At 47.6% G+C, this 24529-nt stretch overlaps 17 protein-coding genes across 21 annotated transcripts; 8 read left to right on the top strand and 9 right to left on the bottom strand.

Annotated features, from left to right (window-relative positions):
• Positions 1-97: 97 nt before the first annotated feature.
• On the bottom strand, positions 98-815 carry LOC120901719 (adult cuticle protein 1-like). Its single transcript, XM_040309873.1, has 2 exons — positions 683-815; positions 98-607 (listed from the first exon to the last, which is right to left on the bottom strand). The coding sequence occupies exons 1-2, from the start codon at positions 686-688 to the stop codon at positions 212-214; spliced, it is 402 nt and encodes a 133-aa protein (XP_040165807.1). The 5' UTR covers positions 689-815; the 3' UTR covers positions 98-211.
• Positions 816-1247: 432 nt separating this feature from the next.
• Positions 1248-1977, top strand: LOC120901720 (adult cuticle protein 1-like). Its single transcript, XM_040309874.1, has 2 exons — positions 1248-1383; positions 1468-1977. The coding sequence occupies exons 1-2, from the start codon at positions 1378-1380 to the stop codon at positions 1861-1863; spliced, it is 402 nt and encodes a 133-aa protein (XP_040165808.1). The 5' UTR covers positions 1248-1377; the 3' UTR covers positions 1864-1977.
• Positions 1978-2070: 93 nt separating this feature from the next.
• LOC120901708 lies at positions 2071-2813 on the top strand. The gene is made up of 2 exons (XM_040309855.1): positions 2071-2270; positions 2350-2813. The coding sequence occupies exons 1-2, from the start codon at positions 2139-2141 to the stop codon at positions 2737-2739; spliced, it is 522 nt and encodes a 173-aa protein (XP_040165789.1). The 5' UTR covers positions 2071-2138; the 3' UTR covers positions 2740-2813.
• A 70-nt stretch (positions 2814-2883) lies between these two features.
• On the bottom strand, positions 2884-6868 carry LOC120905119. The gene is made up of 6 exons (XM_040315864.1): positions 6758-6868; positions 6199-6680; positions 5443-5830; positions 4308-4821; positions 3833-3984; positions 2884-3765 (listed from the first exon to the last, which is right to left on the bottom strand). Exons 1-6 carry the CDS (start codon positions 6761-6763, stop codon positions 3025-3027), a joined length of 2283 nt encoding a protein of 760 aa, XP_040171798.1. The 5' UTR covers positions 6764-6868; the 3' UTR covers positions 2884-3024.
• LOC120901705 (keratin-associated protein 6-2-like) lies at positions 4231-4923 on the bottom strand. Of its 2 annotated transcripts, XM_040309853.1 has the most exons (3): positions 4887-4923; positions 4531-4821; positions 4231-4449 (listed from the first exon to the last, which is right to left on the bottom strand). In XM_040309853.1, the coding sequence occupies exons 1-3, from the start codon at positions 4890-4892 to the stop codon at positions 4252-4254; spliced, it is 495 nt and encodes a 164-aa protein (XP_040165787.1). In that variant the 5' UTR covers positions 4893-4923; the 3' UTR covers positions 4231-4251. The 2 variants fall into 2 exon arrangements, with proteins under 2 accessions (XP_040165787.1, XP_040165786.1); XM_040309852.1 differs by having other exon boundaries at positions 4231-4821.
• Positions 4993-5946, top strand: LOC120901697 (shematrin-like protein 1). The gene is made up of 2 exons (XM_040309843.1): positions 4993-5150; positions 5227-5946. The coding sequence occupies exons 1-2, from the start codon at positions 5145-5147 to the stop codon at positions 5902-5904; spliced, it is 684 nt and encodes a 227-aa protein (XP_040165777.1). The 5' UTR covers positions 4993-5144; the 3' UTR covers positions 5905-5946.
• A 178-nt stretch (positions 6869-7046) lies between the features above and the next one.
• On the bottom strand, positions 7047-7699 carry LOC120901713. 2 transcript variants are annotated; one of them, XM_040309867.1, is made up of 3 exons: positions 7643-7699; positions 7239-7577; positions 7047-7205 (listed from the first exon to the last, which is right to left on the bottom strand). In XM_040309867.1, the coding sequence occupies exons 1-3, from the start codon at positions 7646-7648 to the stop codon at positions 7089-7091; spliced, it is 462 nt and encodes a 153-aa protein (XP_040165801.1). In that variant the 5' UTR covers positions 7649-7699; the 3' UTR covers positions 7047-7088. The 2 variants fall into 2 exon arrangements, with proteins under 2 accessions (XP_040165801.1, XP_040165800.1); XM_040309866.1 differs by having other exon boundaries at positions 7047-7577; positions 7643-7697.
• Positions 7700-7704: 5 nt separating this feature from the next.
• Positions 7705-8576, top strand: LOC120901710 (glycine-rich protein-like). Its single transcript, XM_040309861.1, has 2 exons — positions 7705-7920; positions 7997-8576. Exons 1-2 carry the CDS (start codon positions 7915-7917, stop codon positions 8495-8497), a joined length of 507 nt encoding a protein of 168 aa, XP_040165795.1. The 5' UTR covers positions 7705-7914; the 3' UTR covers positions 8498-8576.
• A 992-nt stretch (positions 8577-9568) lies between these two features.
• On the bottom strand, positions 9569-10564 carry LOC120901702. The gene is made up of 2 exons (XM_040309849.1): positions 10531-10564; positions 9569-10237 (listed from the first exon to the last, which is right to left on the bottom strand). Exons 1-2 carry the CDS (start codon positions 10534-10536, stop codon positions 9650-9652), a joined length of 594 nt encoding a protein of 197 aa, XP_040165783.1. The 5' UTR covers positions 10537-10564; the 3' UTR covers positions 9569-9649.
• A 414-nt stretch (positions 10565-10978) lies between these two features.
• Positions 10979-11721, top strand: LOC120901700. Its single transcript, XM_040309847.1, has 2 exons — positions 10979-11035; positions 11097-11721. The coding sequence occupies exons 1-2, from the start codon at positions 11030-11032 to the stop codon at positions 11682-11684; spliced, it is 594 nt and encodes a 197-aa protein (XP_040165781.1). The 5' UTR covers positions 10979-11029; the 3' UTR covers positions 11685-11721.
• A 1576-nt stretch (positions 11722-13297) lies between these two features.
• Positions 13298-14082, bottom strand: LOC120901703 (cuticle protein 16.5-like). Its single transcript, XM_040309850.1, has 2 exons — positions 13947-14082; positions 13298-13874 (listed from the first exon to the last, which is right to left on the bottom strand). The coding sequence occupies exons 1-2, from the start codon at positions 14025-14027 to the stop codon at positions 13371-13373; spliced, it is 585 nt and encodes a 194-aa protein (XP_040165784.1). The 5' UTR covers positions 14028-14082; the 3' UTR covers positions 13298-13370.
• Positions 14083-15931: 1849 nt separating this feature from the next.
• On the bottom strand, positions 15932-16589 carry LOC120901721 (adult cuticle protein 1-like). The gene is made up of 2 exons (XM_040309875.1): positions 16454-16589; positions 15932-16370 (listed from the first exon to the last, which is right to left on the bottom strand). The coding sequence occupies exons 1-2, from the start codon at positions 16457-16459 to the stop codon at positions 16002-16004; spliced, it is 375 nt and encodes a 124-aa protein (XP_040165809.1). The 5' UTR covers positions 16460-16589; the 3' UTR covers positions 15932-16001.
• A 1975-nt stretch (positions 16590-18564) lies between these two features.
• On the top strand, positions 18565-22735 carry LOC120905115. The gene is made up of 5 exons (XM_040315842.1): positions 18565-18672; positions 18742-19149; positions 21274-21758; positions 21974-22091; positions 22169-22735. Exons 1-5 carry the CDS (start codon positions 18667-18669, stop codon positions 22652-22654), a joined length of 1503 nt encoding a protein of 500 aa, XP_040171776.1. The 5' UTR covers positions 18565-18666; the 3' UTR covers positions 22655-22735.
• On the bottom strand, positions 20183-21038 carry LOC120901698. The gene is made up of 2 exons (XM_040309844.1): positions 20931-21038; positions 20183-20854 (listed from the first exon to the last, which is right to left on the bottom strand). Exons 1-2 carry the CDS (start codon positions 20934-20936, stop codon positions 20267-20269), a joined length of 594 nt encoding a protein of 197 aa, XP_040165778.1. The 5' UTR covers positions 20937-21038; the 3' UTR covers positions 20183-20266.
• Positions 21090-21823, top strand: LOC120901712. 2 transcript variants are annotated; one of them, XM_040309865.1, is made up of 3 exons: positions 21090-21208; positions 21274-21612; positions 21646-21823. In XM_040309865.1, exons 1-3 carry the CDS (start codon positions 21203-21205, stop codon positions 21760-21762), a joined length of 462 nt encoding a protein of 153 aa, XP_040165799.1. In that variant the 5' UTR covers positions 21090-21202; the 3' UTR covers positions 21763-21823. The 2 variants fall into 2 exon arrangements, with proteins under 2 accessions (XP_040165799.1, XP_040165798.1); XM_040309864.1 differs by having other exon boundaries at positions 21274-21823.
• Positions 22736-22880: 145 nt separating the features above from the next.
• LOC120901704 lies at positions 22881-23723 on the bottom strand. Its single transcript, XM_040309851.1, has 2 exons — positions 23591-23723; positions 22881-23514 (listed from the first exon to the last, which is right to left on the bottom strand). The coding sequence occupies exons 1-2, from the start codon at positions 23594-23596 to the stop codon at positions 22945-22947; spliced, it is 576 nt and encodes a 191-aa protein (XP_040165785.1). The 5' UTR covers positions 23597-23723; the 3' UTR covers positions 22881-22944.
• Positions 23724-23749: 26 nt separating this feature from the next.
• On the top strand, positions 23750-24483 carry LOC120901711. 2 transcript variants are annotated; one of them, XM_040309863.1, is made up of 3 exons: positions 23750-23868; positions 23934-24272; positions 24306-24483. In XM_040309863.1, the coding sequence occupies exons 1-3, from the start codon at positions 23863-23865 to the stop codon at positions 24420-24422; spliced, it is 462 nt and encodes a 153-aa protein (XP_040165797.1). In that variant the 5' UTR covers positions 23750-23862; the 3' UTR covers positions 24423-24483. The 2 variants fall into 2 exon arrangements, with proteins under 2 accessions (XP_040165797.1, XP_040165796.1); XM_040309862.1 differs by having other exon boundaries at positions 23751-23868; positions 23934-24483.
• Positions 24484-24529: the final 46 nt, after the last annotated feature.

Raw genomic sequence — 24529 nt, 5'->3', positions numbered from 1 at the left:
CACGCGATGAGTGCTCGAAGCAAAAGCATCCTCTTTCCGGAACTGAAACAACATTTCTTTCGGTGCATGTTATTAAAGACGGAACCAACGAGAAGCGTTTACTTTTCAAGCCAAATTGTTGTATTTTGAACGAATTGCTTCGTAGCGTCCAGAATTACTGATTTCCCAATTTTTTGAAGAGAGCGAACGTCCTTATCCAATCCAGCAGCGCTTAGTCCGAACCAGGTGCAGCCTCCAGGTTCAGCTGCTGCTGGGAGAAAGCGTGGCCTGGCAGTGGCGCCTCGTGGATCGCGCCCCGGTTGGCGGCCAGATAGCGAGCCTCCTTCTGGTAGAGCAGCGCCGGAGCACTGTAGGCCAGCGGGGCGGTGTAGTAGTACGGAGCGGCAGGGGCGTACGCCAGCGGGGCACCAGCAGCGGCGTAGGGATAGGCCAACGGAGCCGCAGCATAGGAGTATGCCGGGGCCGTCGTAATCAGCTTAGCGTCCGAGTTGCTCTGCACGACCGTGGTGTGCGGGGCGGCAATGGCCAGTGGAGCTCCGTACAGCAGAGGGGCGAGTCCAGCGTCGGCGACAGCGGCCAGGGCCATCATGACTACAGCTGCGATGCACTGCAGGATTTAAGGAAATTGTTAGTTTAGCCGAAATTTACAAAACTTCAAGAACAATCGTGTTGGAATAATTACCTTCATGATTGCTTATTGGTGTTGATTGGGATGAATTGCTTGATGGAACGTTCAGATGAGTTCTGTGACGATTGCAGCCCGAACGCATCCCTTTTATACCCCAAGCCAACACGACGGGTTAGTTGTCACGCAGCCATGGGAAGCGTTCTTCTTTAGCATCAGATAAAATAAAACGAAAAAAAGCAGCAGCAAACAAAAAAGGACCATGACGCAAGCAAGTAGCCGCCCGTAATGCCAAGGCGAAAGGGGAACCTTAATGCAACCAGATCAAGTGTCCAGATCGGTAAAATACAAGTTTCTGATGCGATGCGTATGCGGCACGGCCCTGTACGCGCGATCGTCAATTTCGCACGGAACCAGAACAACAATGCGTATGTTGCGCGGGTCAGTGCACTGAAAGGATGCGAGGGATAGCCGTCGCATGGATAGGGAACTGGTTATAGGTGGTTTTTCATTGTTTTTTTCTTATGTTTTGCTGTTTAAATAGTTGCGCTATTTTCTGCAAGATTATGAACTGGATTGAAAGGTAGCGCCCCGATATCTGTACCTAGAGACACCATCAAACATATATTATTTGTTGTTTTTATTAACAATCTGGCGAGTATATATATTGACGGGTTGTCGGTGGTTTAATCAGAATTGATCTGTCCGCGTTTCAGAACACAACTCAAAAAACAATCCAAACAATTGCAATCATGAAGGTGTGTTTAAAGCTAAGCCAATAACATTTCTTCAGCGTTCAGAGTCTATAGGAAAACTTACAAATCTATTCTATCATGTTCCAGTGCATCGCAGCTGTAGTCATGATGGCCCTGGCCGCTGTCGCCGACGCTGGACTCGCCCCTCTGCTGTACGGAGCTCCACTGGCCATTGCCGCCCCGCACACCACGGTCGTGCAGAGCAACTCGGACGCTAAGCTGATTACGACGGCCCCGGCATACTCCTATGCTGCGGCTCCGTTGGCCTATCCCTACGCCGCTGCTGGTGCCCCGCTGGCATACGCCCCTGCCGCTCCGTACTACTACACCGCCCCGCTGGCCTACAGTGCTCCGGCGCTGCTCTACCAGAAGGAGGCTCGCTATCTGGCCGCCAACCGGGGCGCGATCCACGAGGCGCCACTGCCAGGCCACGCTTTCTCCCAGCAGCAGCTGAACCTGGAGGCTGCACCTGGTTCGGACTAAGCGCTGCTGGATTGGATAAGGACGTTCGCTCTCTTCAAAAAATTGGGAAATCAGTAATTCTGGACGCTACGAAGCAATTCGTTCAAAATACAACAATTTGGCTTGAAAAGTAAACGCTTCTCGTTGGTTCCGTCTTTAATAACATGCACCGAAAGAAATGTTGTTTCAGTTCCGGAAAGAGGATGCTTTTGCTTCGAGCACTCATCGCGTGGATCTGATAAGAAACCTACGTGCCAGCGACACGCAATGAGAGTACAGAGGGCGACCGGAAAAAGATGGAAACCTGTTTGGTCAAATGCACATTCAAATCGAAACCGACGCATATAAATTCGGCCCCAACAGCGTTAGAAGCATTATTCGGTGATCTGCGATCGGTCCAGCACGACAGCCAGCAAGCAACAATGAAGGTAGGGAGTAGTGTGATCCAGTGGGTCTGCCATCCTCGCATTAAAACAAACATTCTTGTGTGATCTTCCCTTTGTACAGAGCTTCATCGCCATTCTGGCTTTTGCGCTGCTTGCGTCCGTCTGCGGCAGTCCGCTGTTCCACAGCCACTCGTCGCACGGTAGATCCCACCGCTATTATCCGGTGGCGGTGCGGGAGGTCGTGAAGGTACCGGAAGTGCACGTCCAGAAGGTGGTCCACCAGGTGCCCGTGTACGTGCCGGTAGTACGGCCGGTAGTGCACCATGTTCCGGTAGTCCATCATGTTCCGGTAGTACAGCAGGTGCCGGTGGTGCAGCACGTCGTTCCCGCTCCCGTTCCCGTTACGACGGAGCGTCCCGTGGACGTTGAGGTCGGTGGTGGAGTGGTTGTGGCCGCCAATCCAGGGGCGGTACATGTGGTCAAAACCAAACCAGCCAAAGTTTCTGTTTGATTGAGCAGTTGTAGTTGGGCATCGCTACACAACTTAATGAAACGTATGAAGAAAATAATCAAACTTGAACAACATGTGTTCTTTCTTTGGAAATGTTTTCTCAACTGTATCGTTGGTTTGTGTGTAATTCCAACCTTTATCTCCTTCATTGTGACATTTTGCAAGATTTATTTCAGCATAGATCCAACAAGAAGAAACTTGTCAATGGCTCGAAGGGTCGTTAATTTTGTATCTGTGTGTGTGTTCGAAAAAGAGTATCGTTTTCATAGTACGGTTGACAACTCCTTACTGCGTTCCCGGGGCAGGCTGCACGTTCAGCGACTGCTGGTTGACGGTGTGTCCGGCAAGCGGAGCTTCGTGCACGGCACCGGGGTTAGCAGCGACATAGCGAGCTTCCTTCTGGGCAACGACGGCAGCAACCGCGGGCTGGGCAACGACGACGGTCTCCTCGGGGGCAACGGCAGCAACCGGGGCAGCCTCCACTACGTCCGAGTCGGATGAGTAAGCGATCGGTGCCGGGTAAGCGACGGGTGCGACCGATTCATACTTGGTCACCGGAGCGGTGGCGGTGTAGGTGACGGCCGGAGCGGAGTAGGAGACAGCCGGAGCAACGTAAGACACGGCCGGGGCCGTGTAGCTAACGTACTTCGGGGCAACGTTCTGCTGCACAACGGTCTTTTCCGGCACCGTGTAGGCAGTGACAACTGGGGTCGAGTAGGCGACAGCCGGGGCAACGTTCGACGCCACGTAGGTCGCCTTCGGGACGGAGTAGGTGGTGACGGCAGGCGCAGCAGCGTATGTCACAGCCGGGCCCGAATAGTACTTCTGTTGGACGTAAGTTTCTGGGACGGTGTACGCGGTCACTACGGGGGCATTGTAAGCCACGCTGGACGTGTAGTATTTCGGAGCTACGTTCTGCTGGACGACTGTTTTCTCGGCACCGGTGTAAACTACCGGAGTGCGAAGGGCAATAACGTTAGCCTCCGCCGCGATGGCCAGAGTCATCATGACTACAGCTGCGATGCACTGGAAGAGAAGTGTCGTGTTAGATCTACTAGACTCTTCGAGGATCAAGTTCACGCAAATAGCTTACCTTCATGATTGCTGGGCTTGTTTTGTGGATGCTGCCGTCCAAACTGTGTGAAGATCGATTGAATTGTGATCGAAGTTCGGACTGGGCCGGGTTTATATACGTCGGTTCTTCTATTCTTCTTTCCGGTGTCGAAAAACTGTTCGATCCCAAAACTGGATTATTCCATAAACAAAAAGGTTAATTGTGTCTTAAGAGAGCATTTTTTATTAGATGACTTGATTGGGCGGGGGTTCAATGCGAAGGAAGTAACAAACGCTCGATAAAGATCGAACAAAAGAACGAAACGAGAATAACGAACATACATGAACGAGCGGTGACAATCCGCGCGCGGGATTAGCAGGCAAAGCCTAAAATGACTTCACGTATGTGTGTGCGCGTGCGTGTGTGTGTATGTACATCATGTACGGATTGAATGACATTTAGAAAACATATTTGGCAACGGGAGCAGTCGACAGATACTTGTTGTATCCCAGACCGTATCCTCCATAGTTCCACAGTCCATTATCGACGACTTTGGTGGCGACGACGGGAGCGACCAGCTTGTTGTATCCCAGACCGTATCCGCTGACCAGCTTGTTGTATCCCAGACCGTATCCGCTGCTCAGCACTGGAGCGACCAGCTTGTTGTATCCCAGACCGTATCCGCTGACCAGCTTGTTGTATCCCAGACCGTATCCGCTGTTCAGCACTGGAGCGACCAGCTTGTTGTATCCCAGATCGTAGCTGTTATCAACGACCTTGGTGGCCAGCACTGGAGCAACCGACGGGTATTCGACCACTTTCTTCACGGCCGGATAGGAACCGTACAACGATGATGGGTAGGAGTACTTGTCCAACGCTGCTGGGAGACCGTACGACGAGCCATAGACCACCTTCGACACCGGAAGTCCATAGCCGTAGCTGTGCTGGTAGGACAGGACATCATCGTATGGCAGGTAGGACGCCTCCGAGGCAGCGACGAACGCCACAGCCATGATTGCAATGAAGAACTGGAATGAGATACAAGAATTGGATGAACAGGGATGTTTGTATCGAGATTTCCGACGAAGCTTACCTTCATTTTGATTTGCTGAGCTGAGAAGAGCTGTACGAACACTGATACCAAAAACACAATCGAACGCATCATTTATAGTGTTTTATACCGGAAGTCCAAAACGAAAGGAAAACTCCGTCGTCAAGGTCCAACAGAAGGCCGGAAAAGCGTTGCGTTTGGCTCGTTATAAAAGCAGACGATCATTGGAACAAACGATCACAGTTCACTTGCAACGTTTTCGCGATCATATCCAATCGATCAAAGCACTCAACTGTGACCATGAAGGTGGGTTCAATCGATCAATTCGGTCAACAATTGATTGGTACTGATAAGTTATCATTGATTTTATTTTTCCTTCCAGGGATTCATCGCGATCGCTGTGTTGGCTCTGGCCACTGTCTCCCAGGGATTATATCTGCCAGCGGTGCAGTCGGTCCTTCCGTACGCCTACAGCTCTGGCCTCCATGGCCTGGGTGCCTATGATGGTCTGGGCCATTACTCGTCGCTCGGTGGACTGGGATACTCGTCCGTGCTGGACCATGGCCTTTCCTACCCGTACTCGGCCGCTCTTCCGTACTCTGTCTACAACAACGGTCTGTATGGAGGATACTATGGTGCCAAGTACGCCCCAACGGTGGTCCAGGCCAACGTGAACACTCTGAAGACGGTCAGCCCGCTTGGTCTGTATGGAGGATACGGTGTGGAGCACGGATACGGTCTCGGTCACGGATACGGCTACGGATACAACAACTACCTCCCAGTCCAGGGTCATGCTGCGAAGTACGTTGCTGCCAACCCAGGAGCCGTTCATGTGGCTCAGGACAACGTGAACACTCTGAAGACGGTCAGCCCGCTGGATCTGTATGGAGGATACGGTGTGGAGCACGGATACGGACTCGGTCACGGATACGGCTACGGATACAACAACTACCTCCCAGTCCAGGGCCATGCTGCGAAGTACGTTGCTGCCAACCCGGGAGCCGTCCATGTGGCTCCTCTACCAGGCCATCTAGTCAACCAGAAGTCGATTGTGGCGTAAATGACTGTGATCTCGATCAAACGTGTATGGAATTGTAAATAAATGGAGTATTGAACTCAAAATATGATTGATCTTCTAAATTATTTTAAATTTTAAGCTTCAATTCCATTCTAGTGTTTGACAAACCAATTAATTTTAAATCCAACAACTTTTTACTAATTTTCTTTAACACAAGCGTCAGCCCATCAAGCATATGAAACAAATCATCATTTCACTTTGAAACATGTTCAAGTTTATTTCGTTTATGTTCTAGGCGCGACTGGATTTTGTACATGGATAATAAATTATGTTTACAGAGTTCCTGGTGCAGCTTCAAGGTTCAGGGACTGCTGGTTGACGGCATGTCCGGCCAGAGGAGCCTCGTGGACGGCGCCACGGTTGGCAGCGACATAGCGAGCCTCCTTCTGGGCGACAACAGCCACGGCGGGCTGAGCGACGACGGTGGCAGCAGGAGCTACGGCCACTGGAGCAGCTTCCACCACATCCGAATCAGCGTAGAACGATGGCGCGGAGTAGGCGACTGGAGCTACTGAGGCGACACGGGCATACGAGACGGCTGGGACGGCATGGGAGACGGTTTGAGCAGCATAGGAGTAGGACGGAGCGGCATAGGAGTAAGCGGGAGCGGCGTACGCGAGAGGGGCCGGAACCACGTACTTCGGAGCCACATTCTGCTGGACGACAGTCGTCTGGGGAGCAGAGTAGACCACCGGAGCCGGAATGAGGCCGCACTCAGCGACGACGGCCAGAGCCACCATGACTACAGCTGCGATGCACTGATAAGAAAAAGAACCAGAAAACAGGAGCGTTTACTTGAGGACACTTGATGGAGATGAGAAAGCCTTTGAATTACCTTCATGATTGCTGGTTAGGGGTTTGAGTTGGATGCTGGTATGCGATCGAGTCGAAGATCGTTCTGATTCTGATTGATACGAGTACAGAGACGCCTTTTATACCAGTAGAAGGAAACACAATCATGAATGTAGTTTCCAAAGTACAACAAAAAATGCAATCCCCAAAATCGCCACAAACAATACCATACCGCCCCTTCCAAAGCACACAACGAACGATCGAACAAAGAGAACGGGAAACTAACGCTCGCTCAAACAGAATGGCGATCAGCTTGGGTTAACATTCACACGTCATGAATCGGAGCCGGTTTATTAAAACAACATTATCTACATTTACAACACGTATTTGGCAACGGGAGCAGTCGACAGATACTTGTTGTATCCCAGACCGTATCCTCCATAGTTCCACAGTCCATTATCGACGACTTTGGTGGCGACGACGGGAGCGACCAGCTTGTTGTATCCCAGACCGTATCCGCTGACCAGCTTGTTGTATCCCAGACCGTATCCGCTGCTCAGAACTGGAGCGACCAGCTTGTTGTATCCCAGATCGTAGCTGTTATCAACGACCTTGGTGGCCAGCACTGGAGCAACCGACGGGTATTCGACCACTTTCTTCACGGCCGGATAGGAACCGTACAACGATGATGGGTAGGAGTACTTGTCCACCGCTGCTGGGAGACCGTACGACGAGCCATAGACCACCTTCGACACCGGAAGTCCATAGCCGTAGCCGTGCTGGTAGGACAGGACATCATCGTATGGCAGGTAGGACGCCTCCGAGGCAGCGACGAACGCCACAGCCATGATTCCAATGAAGAACTGGAATGAGATAGAAGAATTGAATAAGGATGTATGTTTCTAACGGAATTTCCCAAGAAGCTTACCTTCATTTTAGTTGGTTTGGTTGGATGTTGTGTTGATAGAAGAGCTGTACGAATACTGATACCAAAAACACAATCGAACGCATCATTTATAGCGCCTTCTACCGGAAGTCCAAAACGAAAGGAAAATTCCGTCGTCAAGGTCCAACAGAAGGCCGGAAAAGCGTCGCGTTTGGCTCGTTATAAAAGCAGACGATCATTGGGACAAACGATCACAGTTCACTTGCAACGTTTTCGCGATCATATCCAATCGATCAAAGCACTCAACTGTGACCATGAAGGTGGGTTCAATCGATCAATTCGGTCAACATATAGTTGGTACTGATAAGTTATCACTGATTTTATTCTTCCTTCTAGGGATTCATCGCGATCGCTGTGTTGGCTCTGGCCACCGTCTCCCAGGGATCATATCTGCCAGCGGTGCAGTCGGTCCTTCCGTATGGCTACAGCTCTGGCCTCCATGGGCTGGGTGCCTATGATGGTCTGGGTCATTACTCGTCGCTCGGTGGACTGGGATACTCGTCCGTGCTGGACCATGGCCTCTCCTACCCGTACTCGGCCGCTCTTCCGTACTCTGTCTACAACAACGGTCTGTATGGAGGATACTACGGTGCCAAGTACGCTCCGACTGTGGTCCAGGCCAATGTAAACACTCTGAAGACGGTCAGCCCGCTGGGTCTGTATGGCGGATACGGTGTGGAGCACGGATACGGTCTCGGTCACGGATACGGCTACGGATACAACAACTACCTCCCAGTCCAGGGTCATGCTGCGAAGTACGTTGCTGCCAACCCGGGAGCCGTTCATGTGGCTCCTCTACCAGGCCATCTAGTCAACCAGAAGTCGATTGTGGCGTAAATGACTGTGATCTCGAACAAATGTGTACGGAATTGTAAATAAAAGGAACATCTTAATCAAAATTTGTCATGTTTTTAAATTTCCTTGTATTGTATTATTTTAATGCTGAAAACATTTACTCTGAACCCAGTGGATGATGCAACGGTGGGCCGACTAAGGGGTCGCTTAAGGCTCCAGCGATTTGGGAGATTCGTGAATCTTTAGTCCATTTATAACAGATGGTAGAGTACGGCATTGTATTAGCGAGTGGACCCCGGGGACGATGTTTTGTTGGGTTCCCGTGACCGATGAACCCTTAACACTCCCTCGACAGAAACGAAATTTAACTGGACCAAGTGCCATTACCCCTCCTCCCTCTCATAATGTAAAGTGGGCCTCACCGTTTAAGGCCTCCGACACTCGAAATCCATCACTGTCAGAATATCCATTTACTTTTTGGAATAAAAACCGAATTTCACTCTACTGTTCCGAAAAAATCTAAACCGGTTCCGGTTAACTCAGACGATTTTTGATGATCTGTATGAATGCGGATGATTATTCCTGTTTCGAAAAAGTCTAAACGAGTTTGTGTGATCTACGGTATTTTTTTGCATTTACTTGCTTTTAGATAAATACTAAAGAATGCGAACCTTTTCCGTCGGACCTTATAATTATTCTTATCCTTCCAGGATCTTAACTCGCGTGACATACTGTCATCCCCATTGACGCTGACCGGTGGTAGCATTACTGTCACAGTAAGTTCACGAATCGGAACGGCTGACCTTTACACTTATATTTTTCCTCCTGTTATGTCAGCCTCACTTAAATTTGAAGTTTTAAACATGAATTCAAACTCATTTTGGTATACAAAAAACATTCGTATTCACTCCGAATTTTCTCAAACTGGCCAGCTTTGTGACGATTCGTTTGGATTAGTTCATATTCGCCGGATGGTAGATGGATGGTTCGTTTGGAGCTGAAGTCAGTTTTGATTCGTAATTCGATTCCGTATTCAAAGTAATGAGTCAATAACTCCAAACCGTGTAAAGATTGAAATAAAAAGATTGAATAGAAGAGATTATATAGGCGAACTAGTTTTGATTAGGATGCTCCCTTTATTTACAATTCCATAAACATATTTACAATTCCATAAACGTTCGAGATCACAGTCATTTACGCCACAATCGACTTCTGGTTGACCAGATGGCCTGGCAGAGGGGCCACATGGACGGCTCCCGGGTTGGCAGCAACGTACTTCGCAGCATGACCCTGGACTGGGAGGTAGTTGTTGTATCCGTAGCCGTATCCGTGACCGAGTCCGTATCCGTGCTCCACACCGTATCCTCCATACAGACCCAGCGGGCTGACCGTCTTCAGAGTGTTCACGTTGGCCTGGACCACAGTTGGGGCGTACTTGGCACCGTAGTATCCGCCATATAGACCCAGCGGGCTGACCGTCTTCAGAGTGTTCACGTTGGCCTGGACCACAGTCGGAGCGTACATGGCACCGTAGTATCCTCCATACAGACCGTTGTTGTAGACAGAATACGGAACAGCGGACGAGTACGGGTAGGAGAGGCCATGGTCCAGCACCGATGAGTATCCCAGTCCACCGAGCGACGAGTAATGACCCAGACCATCATAGGCACCCAGGCCATGGAGGCCGGAGCTGTAGGCGTACGGAAGGACCGACTGCACCGCTGGCAGATATGATCCGTGAGAGACGGCGGCCAGAGCGAGCACAGCGATTATGATGAAGCCCTTAAGATGAAAAATCAAAATTGTCTTGTAGTTTTAATTTCTTCAAATCTTCTTCTTCTTCTTTGGCTCAACAACCGTTGCCGGTCAAGGCCTGCCTGTACCACTTGTGGGCTTGGCTCTCAGTGACTAATTGATTTCCCCCCATAGCAGGATAGTCAATCCTACGTATGGCGGCACGGTCTTTTTGGGGATTGAACCCATGACGGGCATGTTGTTAAGTCGTACGAGTTTACGACTGTACTACTGTACTACGACGGCTAAAAAATTTCTTCAAATAATGTGTTTAAATATACCTTCATTGTTGTTTTGTTTGTTTGATGTGTTTGGCTGACGTGCTGGAACTGATCAGTTGGCTAGAATTGTATCGCTTTTTATAGCTGCTACTGATTTATCTATTTTTCTCCTTCTATTGGGAACCTTCTTCATTGTTAAAAGAAATTTGACCTTGTGTCCATCATTTGTAGAGAATCCGGACTATTGCTTTTCGAAAATGTAACAAATTGCAATCGGGTGTAGCATTTGGTCATGGATCATTTCACAGCGTTTAGTCACGGTTGACCATGTACCAGGTGTTGAACAAATAATGTGACAAAGATTGAAAAGCTTCAGGATGCGCGTGTTTTTAATTGGACAGCAATAAGGCGCGTTGAAGTAAAATGTTCAAGTCTGAACCAATCAGCCGTTTAGATTTTAGTATATAACGTGTGCATCAAACTCAGTAACGGCAGTTGATACCAACCATTTGTTGAGCAAACAAGTAGACAGTTAATCGTGAATTGTATTAGTTATATCATGAAGGTTTGTTTGAACATCATTACGGTACAAGGCATACTCATAAAATACATTTAATAAAATCCAGGCATTCATCGTGATCGCTGTGTTGGCTCTGGCCGCCGTCTCCCAAGGATCATATCTGCCAGCGGTGCAGTCGGTTCTTCCGTACGCCTACAGCTCTGGCCTCCATGGCCTGGGTGCCTATGATGGTCTGGGTCATTACTCGTCGCTCGGTGGACTGGGTTACTCGTCCGTGCTGGATCATGGTCTCTCCTACCCGTACTCGGCCGCTCTTCCGTACTCTGTCTACAACAACGGTCTGTATGGAGGATACTACGGTGCCAAGTACGCTCCGACTGTGGTCCAGGCCAACGTGAACACTCTGAAGACAGTCAGCCCGCTGGGTCTATATGGAGGATACTACGGTGCCAAGTACGCCCCAACGGTGGTCCAGGCCAACGTGAACACTCTGAAGACGGTCAGCCCGCTGGGTCTGTATGGAGGATACGGTGTGGAGCACGGATACGGTCTCGGTCACGGATACGGCTACGGATACAACAACTACCTCCCAGTCCAGGGTCATGCTGCGAAGTACGTTGCTGCCAATCCGGGAGCTGTTCATGTCGCGCCTCTTCCAGGTCATGTCGTTAATCAAAAATCGATCGTTGCATAAATTTTAAAATAAACGCGTAACTTGTACACACCCTTAACATTTATGTCTTCTATTGTTATTGGGTTGATTTCCAAAGCGTGAGTTTTTGAGAAGAATCGAACCAGTAGAAACCGGTTACAGGTAGATTGAAATGCGGAAAATATGGTCATTAGGAGATTGAACTGATTTCGCTCTATGAAACCAATATTTTTCTGTATGTTGTTATATTATTACGAATCGGGCTTGAACATTTCAATCAAATTACTTTCGATAAAATCGTTTTAGATGTATTAGAAGAACTTCTTTTGAAAGGTAAGTAGCACAGAGAAACTTTTCTGAAGTAATGAGAGATAAAAACAAGCTTGATACATTTACAAAAAAAATATATATATGAGAAAAAATCTTCGCTTGATGCGTTGTGGCCCTTTTTACTGAAGCTGTCTAGCATCAGATGGTTAACACGAAGCAGGAAATTATGGCAAACCGTCACAAAGAGAGACACGCCATGAAAACGGTGCGAAAGAAAGATCATGCTAACCACAAAACCGCGACCTGCCCGAGCAACGACGCGACCACGACCTTGAGATTGTTATTGTGTGATCGATTTATTTAAGCGTGACTCTATTCGTTCTATGTCTCTTTTTTCTTCCTTTAGCTTCTTTCTTAAATGGTCACTCCAAGCGGCCCTTGCTTTACGCAGCTTTAATTGATACACCTTTGTTGTGTGCTAGTGCTAGAACAGTCCACCGTAGGAGACACCCGAACACCAAAAAGGCGTCTTCCTAGCATGGGTACGATCATGCGAAGTGGGTATGTGCGATCGAGAATGCGAAAGATCGACCACGCCCCACTCTGCTACACCCGTGGACCATTGTTCCCTTCGTCTCTACGGTGGTATTGACCGGTTCCTAGCACTTACTTTCCGGTATGTCTTGGGGGCTCGTTGATCGATTGTGAGCGATCTTTTGCAACACCTCGATCGGGTGATTGGCGAGTGAAAAATGATGCTATATTAAAAGCGAACGGCGGGGACGCTTTTGTAATCCAATTAGTTGTGGCAACACGCGCCAGCTTAATTGCTACGTTTTTGGGAGGTTCGTGGTAGAAGCGTCATGTGCGAGGAGTTTGAGAAGGAACGATTAAGTAATTTGACTATGCTTTGCGACGAAATGGGATGATGCAATAAATTCAAAGTGTTTTCATAGGCTGTCAAGTTGACTCTTTTGTGGGTTGATAGTCGCGCTAAGTGTAAAGTACGTTGTAAAGTTGGACAGTCGAATGTATAACAAAAATAGCGTGAAGTTTATCACATGTGCCGGATTCCAGAGTAAAATTGTTACTCGTTCCATAGTTTTTGGTAGATTCTTTGGCTATAGAGGATTTACAAAACAATTACTGAAACCAAGCATTCTAATTTATTTGAAGATGATGATTGTGCTTATTTCTACATAACAACCCATGTTTGGTATTTTGTTATTTTTACAAGAAGAGATCACTTGATCGCTAATAGATGAAGCATAGACTAGTTAGACATCTTGGAAAAAAACACCATTTCAGCTAGTTTCATAACAGCAGATCTTCAACATAAGCCTCAATGTGTCATCAAATGTAAAAAAAACCTTTGCCCCAGCATATAATCCTTGCAACAATCCAATCTATTTAAAACCATTCTCAAAATCAAACATATTACAGCATTGAGTTGAATATTTACAGAGTTCCAGGTGCTGGCTCAACGTTGAACGACTTCTGGTTGACGGCATGTCCAACCAGAGGAGCCTTGTGGACGGCACCACGGGTAGCCGCAACGTAGGTAGCTTCCTTCTGCACCTGAGCGTACACAGCCGGGACAGCCTGGACGTAGTTGGTGTGACCGTACGCATAGGCAGCCGGGGCAGCAGCGTAAGCAACTGGAGCAGGGACAACCGAGCTATGGGCAGCGTAAGAGATCGGAGCAGCGGCATAGGTGGCGACTGGGGCGGCGTAGGTAGCAACCGGGGCAACGCTGGCGTGGCTGGCGTAGGAAATGGCCGGAGCAACGCTGGCGTGGCTGGCGTACGAGATGGCAGGGGCAGCGTAAGCGGTGACGTACTTGGGCGCAACGTTCTGCTGGACCACAGTCGTGGCTGGCACGCTGTACACCGACGGGACGGCGTTGTAGTAGTTGGCCTGAGCGCTGGCGACCAGAGCGACCATGACTACAGCTGCGATGCACTGTAGCAGTGAAAAAGAGGATGAGAGTTAAAGACATATCCTTCAGGATAGCCAAGGATGTGCACCACTTACCTTCATGATGCTTGTTTTGGGTTTGTTGGTTATTCCGTTTGGAAGATGTGATTTGTTCGGAGAACGGTTTTGATGTGACATCGACTAGCGTAATCGGCAGTATTTATATGAGCCGCGTCGCGCTAATAAACGCTTTGGCGTTAGCTTGATCGATTTGCCGAAAAGTACGAAAGCATGAGAGAACAAAAAAACTTCACCCCACTCGCCCGTCTTAGATACCGCCCAATTCTCTTCTCCTTTTCCGCTACCAGTGAAAGGAAAAGTCAGCAAGAAGGATTGCTATAACAAGCAAAGAAACTACGAAATGAGGATTACTACGCTCCATGCCGCGTTCTGGTCGATTAAACAGATGCTGTTTCTATTTGTTGCGCCAATGGTAACATTTCATTCTTCTTTCTTCAAATTTTGGAAACCTGCACATGCTTGGGGAGTTGGCATCAAACATGACCACTTCCTGAAGACCACACCACCACCTTCCACACGGATCGGATCGGGGAATCGCAGCAAAAAGGGAATGTAATACGAAACCGGTACAACCTGTACTAGTTTTCGGTTACCATGAGTGGCATGCTAAAACGTTATTATATGTGCGTTTAAGAACAACGAGAACAACAACAAAAAAAGACGCTGATTGACCAACGAAATTAAAAGTAAAGCAACCGTAACACATTCGCGCCGGACTGGACTGGCGTCGGCGAAGAATTTAATCACGTCCCGCCGGCATTACCTGGCGGCTTTTGATATCTTAAAATGTGCTTCGGTTTGAAGGGAGGAAGGCGCTAGAGAAGCTGGTAGGATGTTGGTTGTGTTTGCAATGTATCTGCCATTTGCCAAAAACGAAAACATTGCTTTGTGTTAGGGCGTTCCTAAAACCGGAATCGAGAAGATTTCTGTTTGCGGGAGGCTTGTTTTGGTCGTTGGATAGGAGTTACATACCATGTTGTAGAATTATAAGCAGCAGCATTATCTAATCGAATTCATTAGCCAATTTATTAGGTGTATGTAATGAGGCTATGAATAAACATTTTTGAATAATATTTCGGTTCAGGTGCAATGGAATGGTAGAAGTTCAATTGGTAAAATCATCTGAAAGAAAACTAATTTATGATTTGAGTTAAAGTTACATTGCATAATTACTGGTGCGTGAACAATCGTTGAATGAGGAAATATTCATAAGTACATTCAATTCCATTCACAGCGATGGAATTTATTTGCAATGTTTAGGAAGGAAAGGTTAATTATAAATGCAATTATAAATTATTATTTAAATAACTCTTTATAATACTAAAAAAAGTTACGACACAATGGCTTCCTCTTTTTCATCTCATACAGTGAACACAAATTTGTGAAAAAGTCATTGACTTTAAAAATAGCCTTTTTTAGTCACGACCTAATCGGTCTTGTCGGTTTGGTAAATCCTAGGTACGGGAAGAGGTCCACGTTCCATGTTTTAAAAAACCGACGCGTTCAAAATTAGATCAACTGATCGCTCCCAATATAAAAAATAATTATTTAAATAAGCGTCAATAGATAGAGGTATAGAGCCTGTAGAACGACATAAAATAACGAGCAGCGCCACTTAATCGTCGTGCTAGTAGTAAGCTCTGTCACGATCACGATCAAATTCATTAGTCATGGAGGATTTGTGGTAGGAAATTAAGTTTGAGAGACGCTGTCATAACATCTAAATGATTTGTTTGCGTGATGCTCCTGTGATCCTGCAGGGTGTTATCTCTGTATCGCAACGTCTTTATTCCTGTTTCTCTTTTGCTGATACGTTTTCGAATAGACGCTATAAAATGATCAGTTGGATCTTATTTGTATGCTAATTCCAGTGTTTTTGTCAGCTTTAAGAGATTGTTGGATAGTAGAAATAACAAAAAATGAGAGAGATGTAACTGACATTTCAGTGCCACAACCTCAACTTTTTTTTCTTTCAGTACATACTTTCCGCAAATCCTGGCAAAGTTATTCAAAACCGCTAGTTACAATATCACAACGAGCTTTTATTTGCAGCATTCAACGGTTAACCGGTTGCCTTTTTATAAAACATTTTTACAGAGTTCCGGGTGCGGGTTCCAGGTTCAGCGACTGCTGGTTGACGACATGTCCGGGGAGGGGGGCCTCATGCACGGCACCACGGTTGGCGGCCAGATAGCGGGCCTCCTTCTGGGCGACGACTGCCACGGCCGGCTGGTAAGTGTACGGTGCGGCGTAGGCAACTGGAGCAGCGGCAACGGTAGCGACCGGGGCCTGGTAAGCGTAGTTCCACGGAGTTACAATTCTGGCGTAAGAATTATCCTGTACCCAGCTACCGACCGAAACCGGCGCCAAATGCTGCAGCGCTGCTCCATTGCCCCAGTAGGTGACGGACGTTCCCTGGACGGCAACGGCAACGGCCATCATGACTACAGCTGCGATGCACTGTTCGGTGGAGAAATGTATAAGAAGATTCGATGTAAGTCCTTGTTGCACTGCACAGCAGACGCACTCTCGATCGTACTTACCTTCATGATTGTTGAATTTTGGTTTGCTTGCGTTGCGTTGGCTGCTGGTTGACTGCTCAGATGGTTCTGATACAGTTTCCCCACAGCTCCGTAGCTTTTTATAAGACTGACTCTATTCTGTAGCTCAATCAACTGCGATCGTACGGTGGTGTACGACCCGTATGGCCAATGACCTCGAGAGGCGAACGAGCGACCGCGCTCACGCACACGATCTATACCGTTCTTTAAGTGCGATTATTGTTTCTCCCTCTAAAGTCGATCGCTGCAGGCATGAGTACGTAAAAGTCGTAGTCTATCAGCCGGAACCAACCCACCTGTAGAGGGTTACAATTGAACAAGCGATGGTAAAAATGTCAACCACTTTACGTGTACATTGGTGAAGGTGGAGGTGAAGTGAAATATGAAACGGATGATGAACGCACAGGTGCATTTGGTGTAATCGGGTGTGGGATTATATCTGTGATGGTCAAATATCTCCTATTTCCTCTAAAGAAAGCAATGTTTTAGAAACAATTATCTTCACAAATATTGATGTTAGCTTTATGCCTATCGTACGAATCCTAGTTTTGTAAGAAGTAAACGAGCTTGTCTCGTAGTATAGTGGAGCTTTGCATAAAGCTGTTAATCCGATCCGATATTGAGAATGAAAACTTTATAAATCGGCTAGGTCTTTATGAACCAGTTGCATATATTTAAAAATACTTTTGCCGATGCCATATTTTTTTATTCAAAAAACAAAAGTATCAAAATCCAATGTATCAAAATAGCATATTACGCTGTTTGTTACCCGATATTTGGCTCGATAAAGGTATAATTTGGAGCATTTAGATATGCTTGTTGTATGAAAAACTGCAAACGAAGTACGTTATGAGCGGTACTCGTTAAAATTAGTCCACTGTATGTTGCGTTTCCGAAATCCTCATCAATTATGTTACGAATTTCTTGAACCCATGACGGGCATGTTCTTGATTCGTTCGAGTTGACAACTGTACCACGGGACTGCCCCCTCAAGCAAGTATTTCTTTTCATTTGTAAGTTATAATTTTTCAACTAATACCGATAAACCTTTGATCTTTGATCTATGCTTGAAGCGCTGGGAAGTTTTATACTTCAGGTCTTGGATAAACATTCCGTTCATATGTCGAATTGATTGGAGCAGCATTGTAGACTAATAGTATATTTCAACAGTTTCCTCTTGCCGAAAGATGATCATCTACCAAGTCAGATCAATATCTAGAAGTGTAAACTTAAGTGTAAACTTATGTTATAAGTGAAAGCCAAAATAGTCCAGAAAATTTTCATAAATTCTCATTGTTCTGATATACTCCAGTTATCAGAGATGTTGCTAAAACATACCATACTAAGATATTCTATCCACTTAAACAATAGTCAAAAGGAAAACATCACAAAATTATATTGAATTACAGCTCCTGAACTACAAAAAGCTACCTAACATTTGCTGAGAAAAAGATTTCGGCTCATTTTCAGGAAGTTTTTAACCACCTTGAAAGCTTCATGATACGACCTGCATCAAAAGATTGCAATGAAATGCCTTTAAGGCTGTCCATTCCTAGACAAAGCCCAAATAGATCCGCATTAGATAAGGCACTTCACATCGCCGACCAACATCTAGATCACAATGACACGATCGTTATCAGAACATCCGTTTTGTTACCCATACGAACGACTCCATCCAACTAGGGGCGCCCCAATTATCGAAAGTCATTCCCACATCCTGGTGCCCAACAAAAAAAAAAGTTGTGGCCCACTAGCTAGCTCCAATCATACCATTCCAAAGTGTTGCTCCAAAAATTCGGAGTGTGTTTTAGGCGTGTACGATAACTGAAAGGAATGCGCAATACGCACACGCAGCTTCGGTTGACTGGCAAAACCGTTCACTGCGAAACAAACGAGAAGGAAGGGGCACGGACAAAGGAGACAGCAAGTACCGCAGACACCCGTGTATACGATAGGACGCCGTCCCCTCCCAGGGTGGGGATGTATGGTTGCGTTTTTTTGGGGAGATCTGTGTACAGGGACACCGTTTTGACATGTAGAATGTGAACGATTGGTTCTAGCGGTGAAGTTGGTATAAAAGCGCGTGCCCGGTGTCCTGTCAGTATCAAACGTTGGTTGAGTTCAGCTTGGTTCAGAAGCAACCTTCAAGTTTTAAACACACAAACCACCCCCCCAAAACACCACAAACTATAAACATGAAGGTAAGAACGAACGATGAAGAGTCGTGTCAAAGAGCTGGTTGCTAATTTAGTGTTCTTTCGTTGTTACAGTGCATCATTGTTGCAGTCATTGTCGCTCTGGCCGTCGCCGCCGAAGGATACGGGGTCTCGTCGTACGCCGTTCCGCTGGCCTACTCTGTCCCGCAGACCACGGTCGTTCAGCAGAACGTTGCCCCGAAGTACGTCGTGTCGGGATACGCCGCTCCGTATGTGGCCTCCCCGTACGTGGCCGCCGCCCATAGCTATGCCGTGCCAGCGGCTGTGTCCTATGCCAGCACCGCTGTCCATGCCGTCCCAGCGGTGACGTATGCTGCCCCGCACGCCACCGTGTACGCTGCTCCGGTCCAGCAGGAGGCTCGCTATGTCGCTGCCAACCGTGGCGCCGTCCATGAGGCTCCCCTGGCCGGACATGCCGTCAACCAGCAGTCGCTGAACCTGGCCCCCGCCCCTGGTACTCTGTAAATTGGGTTGTTTCGAACAAAGCTGTAGCCCTGTCTGTTTCTACCTCAATAAATGAGTTTTAAATATTAAATCACAAGTTGTTATGCTTCCTTGAAAACTAATTGTACCCTGTGTGCCATGACATTGCACTTTGCTGATTTCTACCCAACACGCGTCGTCGTCTTAGCGGGGCCAATTGATCAGCTGTAAATTTGTGAATGGGCTGGGCGTCGGTTTTGATTTGTTATGTCAACAAGCACCATACAAGCGCTTTGAAGGACGCCCGCGTCTTTAGCAAGCTTATACGGCACCGTACATTCCAGTTGTGGCGCACGCACTCGAAAGAACTATACAAAATAGACCGCCCAGTCGTGCAGCTGACGGTTGACGTTCCGAATAGTAGCTCCACCTTTGGAGGGCTATAATTATAGTGAACTGCAATTCTTCATCTCGTCACCGCAACGTCGAAAAGCAACGGATTTGCAAAGGAATTAAACCGGTTCCCAAGTCGACACCATTGGCATTGATCTTGAAATTTGGAACTCTCGTTCGTTGGAGGGTGCGTAACGGTGCGTAACGTGATACATACACCCGATGGTGGCGAAGGTATGCTGACCCTCAAAACCCTTCCGGTTGTAACGGAATCGGGCCAAAACTCGTTTGCACTTTTGGGGCTTGCCGAGAATAGGCTAATATGGACACAAAGGGAGGTGTGTTTGTAGAAAGATGTTTTGGAAGAAAAGTAACAACAAGTAGTTTAAAATGATTTCTTAAAATATGGTACTATGATTTGTAAAAAAGTGTAACAAGTTATCAAAAAAGGAATTGGAAAGAACAAATTTTAGAGCTAGCAAAGATTTACAATAATTACTACCTTGCAGAAAGTTGTTACTGTACGGACCAAAAATACAAAACGATTGAAATTCAACTCTTTAGAAACATAAGACTTTAGAATTACTACTGCATACGCCGTTATTAAAAAACAAAAGAAATCAAATAAAAAGTATTGTTGATAATACAAAGTTGGGAATCTACGCCAAAATGTTTAATTGCTTTTAACAGCCTTGCATGAATATATTTATATACAACGAAAGAACATATGTTTCACTTCAATTTACAATTCGAGTATCAAACTTTACGCAACAATCGACTTCTGGTTGACCAGATGGCCTGGCAGAGGGGCCACATGAACGGCTCCCGGGTTGGCAGCAACGTACTTCGCAGCATGACCCTGGACTGGGAGGTAGTTGTTGTATCCGTAACCATATACATGACCGAGACCGTATCCGTGCTCCACACCGTATCCTCCATACAGACCCAGCGGGCTGACCGTCTTCAAAGTGTTCACGTTGGCCTGGACCACAGTCGGAGCGTACTTGGCGCCGTAGTATCCGCCATATAGACCCAGCGGGCTGACCGTTTTCAGAGTGTTCACGTTGGCTTGGACCACAGTTGGGGCGTACTTGGCACCGTAGAATCCTCCATACAGACCGTTGTTGTAGACAGAGTACGGAAGAGCGGCCGAGTACGGGTAGGAGAGGCCATGGTCCAGCACGGACGAGTATCCCAGTCCACCGAGCGACGAGTAATGACCCAGACCATCATAGGCATCCAGGCCATAGAGGCCAGAGCTGTAGGCGTACGGAAGGACCGACTGCACCGCTGGCAGATATGATCCCTGGGAGACAGTGGCCAGAGCCAACACAGCGATCGCGATGAATCCCTGGAAGGAAGAATAGAACCAATGATAACATATCAGTACCAACCAAATGTTGACCGAATTGATCGATTGAACCCACCTTCATGGTCACAGTTGAGTGCTTTGATCGATTGGATATGATCGCGAAAACGTTGCAAGTGAACTGTGATCGTTTGTCCCAATGATCGTCTGCTTTTATAACGAGCCAAACGCGACGCTTTTCCGGCCTTCTGTTGGACCTTGACGACGGAGTTTTCCTTTCGTTTTGGACTTCCGGTAGGAGGCGCTATAAATGATGCGTTCGATTGTGTTTTTGGTATCAGTATTCGTACAGCTCTTCTATCAACACAACATCCAACCAATCCAACTAAAATGAAGGTAAGCTTCGTCGGAAATCTCGATACAAACATCCCTGTTCATCCAATTCTTGTATCTCATTCCAGTTCTTCATTGCAATCATGGCTGTGGCGTTCGTCGCTGCCTCGGAGGCGTCCTACCTGCCATACGATGATGTCCTGTCCTACCAGCACGGCTACGGCTATGGACTTCCGGTGTCGAAGGTGGTCTATGGCTCGTCGTACGGTCTCCCAGCAGCGGTGGACAAGTACTCCTACCCATCATCGTTGTACGGTTCCTATCCGGCCGTGAAGAAAGTGGTCGAATACCCGTCGGTTGCTCCAGTGCTGGCCACCAAGGTCGTTGATAACAGCTACGATCTGGGATACAACAAGCTGGTCGCTCCAGTTCTGAGCAGCGGATACGGTCTGGGATACAACAAGCTGGTCAGCGGATACGGTCTGGGATACAACAAGCTGGTCGCTCCCGTCGTCGCCACCAAAGTCGTCGATAATGGACTGTGGAACTATGGAGGATACGGTCTGGGATACAACAAGTATCTGTCGACTGCTCCCGTTGCCAAATACGTGTTGTAAATGTAGATAATATTGTTTTAATAAACCGGCTCCGATTCATGACGTGTGAATGTTAACCCAAGCTGATCGCCATTCTGTTTGAGCTAGCGTTAGTTTCCCGTGCTCTTTGTTCGATCGTTCGTTGTGTGCTTTGGAAGGGATGGTATGGTTGTTTGGGGTGATTTTGGGGTTTGCATTTTTTGTTGTACTTTGGAAACAACATTCATGTTTGTGTTTCCTTCTACTGGTATAAAAGGCGTCTCTGTACTCGTATCAATCAGAATCAGAACGATCTTCGACTCGATCGCATACCAGCATCCAACTCAAACCTCCATCCAGCAATCATGAAGGTAATTCAAAGGCTTTCTCATCTCCATCAAGTGTCCTCAAGTAAACGCTCCTGTTTTCTGGTTCTTTTTCTTATCAGTGCATCGCAGCTGTAGTCATGGTGGCTCTGGCCGTCGTCGCTGAGTGCGGCCTCATTCCGGCTCCGGTGGTGTACTCTGCTCCCCAGACGACTGTCGTCCAGCAGAATGTGGCTCCGAAGTACGTGGTTTCGGCCCCTCTCGCGTACGCCGCTCCCGCTTACTCCTATGCCGCTCCGTCCTTCTCCTATGCTGCGCAAACCGTCTCCCATGCCGTCCCAGCCGTCTCGTATGCCCGTGTCGCCTCAGTAGCTCCAGTCGCCTACTCCGCGCCATCGTTCTACGCTGATTCGGATGTGGTGGAAGCTGCTACAGTGGCCGTAGCTCCTGCTGCCACCGTCGTCGCTCAGCCTGCCGTGGCTGTTGTCGCCCAGAAGGAGGCTCGCTATGTCGCTGCCAACCGTGGCGCCGTCCACGAGGCTCCTCTGGCCGGACATGCCGTCAACCAGCAGTCCCTGAACCTTGAAGCTGCACCAGGAACTCTGTAAACATAATTTATTATCCATGTACAAAATCCAGTCGCGCTTAGAACATAAACGAAATAAACTTGAACATGTTTCAAAGTGAAATGATGATTTGTTTCATATGCTTGATGAGCTGACGCTTGTGTTAAAGAAATTTAGTAATATTGGGTTGGATTTAAAATTAATTGGTTTGTCAAACACTAGAATGCATTGAAAACTTAAAATTTAGGATAATGTAGAAAACCAATCATATTTTGAGTTAAATATTCCATTTATTTACAATTTCACATACATTTGCTTGAGATCACAGTCATTTACGCCACAATCGACTTCTGGTTGACCAGATGGCCTGGTAGAGGGGCCACATGGACGGCTCCCGGGTTGGCCGCAACGTACTTCGCGGCATGACCCTGGACTGGGAGGTAGTTGTTGTATCCGTAGCCGTATCCGTGCTCCACACCGTATCCTCCATACAGACCCAGCGGGCTGACCGTCTTCAAAGTGTTCACGTTGGCCTGGACCACAGTCGGAGCGTACTTGGCGCCGTAGTATCCGCCATATAGACCCAGCGGGCTGACCGTTTTCAGAGTGTTCACGTTGGCTTGGACCACAGTTGGGGCGTACTTGGCACCGTAGAATCCTCCATACAGACCGTTGTTGTAGACAGAGTACGGAAGAGCGGCCGAGTACGGGTAGGAGAGGCCATGGTCCAGCACGGACGAGTATCCCAGTCCACCGAGCGACGAGTAATGACCCAGACCATCATAGGCATCCAGGCCATAGAGGCCAGAGCTGTAGGCGTACGGAAGGACCGACTGCACCGCTGGCAGATATGATCCCTGGGAGACAGTGGCCAGAGCCAACACAGCGATCGCGATGAATCCCTGGAAGGAAGAATAGAACCAATGATAACTTATCAGTACCAACCAAATATTGACCGAATTGATCGATTGAACCCACCTTCATGGTCACAGTTGAGTGCTTTGATCGATTGGATATGATCGCGAAAACGTTGCAAGTGAACTGTGATCGTTTGTTCCAATGATCGTCTGCTTTTATAACGAGCCAAACGCGACGCTTTTCCGGCCTTCTGTTGGACCTTGACGACGGAGTTTTCCTTTCGTTTTGGACTTCCGGTAGGAGGCGCTATAAATGATGCGTTCGATTGTGTTTTTGGTATCAGTATTCGTACAGCTCTTCTATCAACACAACATCCAACCAATCCAACTAAAATGAAGGTAAGCTTCGTCGGAAATCTCGATACAAACATCCCTGTTCATCCAATTCTTGTATCTCATTCCAGTTCTTCATTGCAATCATGGCTGTGGCGTTCGTCGCTGCCTCGGAGGCGTCCTACCTGCCATACGATGATGTCCTGTCCTACCAGCACGGCTACGGCTATGGACTTCCGGTGTCGAAGGTGGTCTATGGCTCGTCGTACGGTCTCCCAGCAGCGGTGGACAAGTACTCCTACCCATCATCGTTGTACGGTTCCTATCCGGCCGTGAAGAAAGTGGTCGAATACCCGTCGGTTGCTCCAGTGCTGGCCACCAAGGTCGTTGATAACAGCTACGATCTGGGATACAACAAGCTGGTCGCTCCAGTGCTGAGCAGCGGATACGGTCTGGGATACAACAAGCTGGTCAGCGGATACGGTCTGGGATACAACAAGCTGGTCGCTCCCGTCGTCGCCACCAAAGTCGTCGATAATGGACTGTGGAACTATGGAGGATACGGTCTGGGATACAACAAGTATCTGTCGACTGCTCCCGTTGCCAAATACGTGTTGTAAATGTAGATAATATTGTTTTAATAAACCGGCTCCGATTCATGACGTGTGAATGTTAACCCAAGCTGATCGCCATTCTGTTTGAGCGAGCGTTAGTTTCCCGTTCTCTT

This window comes from Anopheles arabiensis, chromosome 3 (genome assembly GCF_016920715.1).
Source record: "Anopheles arabiensis isolate DONGOLA chromosome 3, AaraD3, whole genome shotgun sequence".
NCBI classification, from domain to species: Eukaryota; Metazoa; Arthropoda; class Insecta; order Diptera; family Culicidae; genus Anopheles; species Anopheles arabiensis.
The sequence above is the reverse complement of the archived record's forward strand: the minus strand, read 5'-3'. Positions and strand labels throughout refer to the sequence as shown.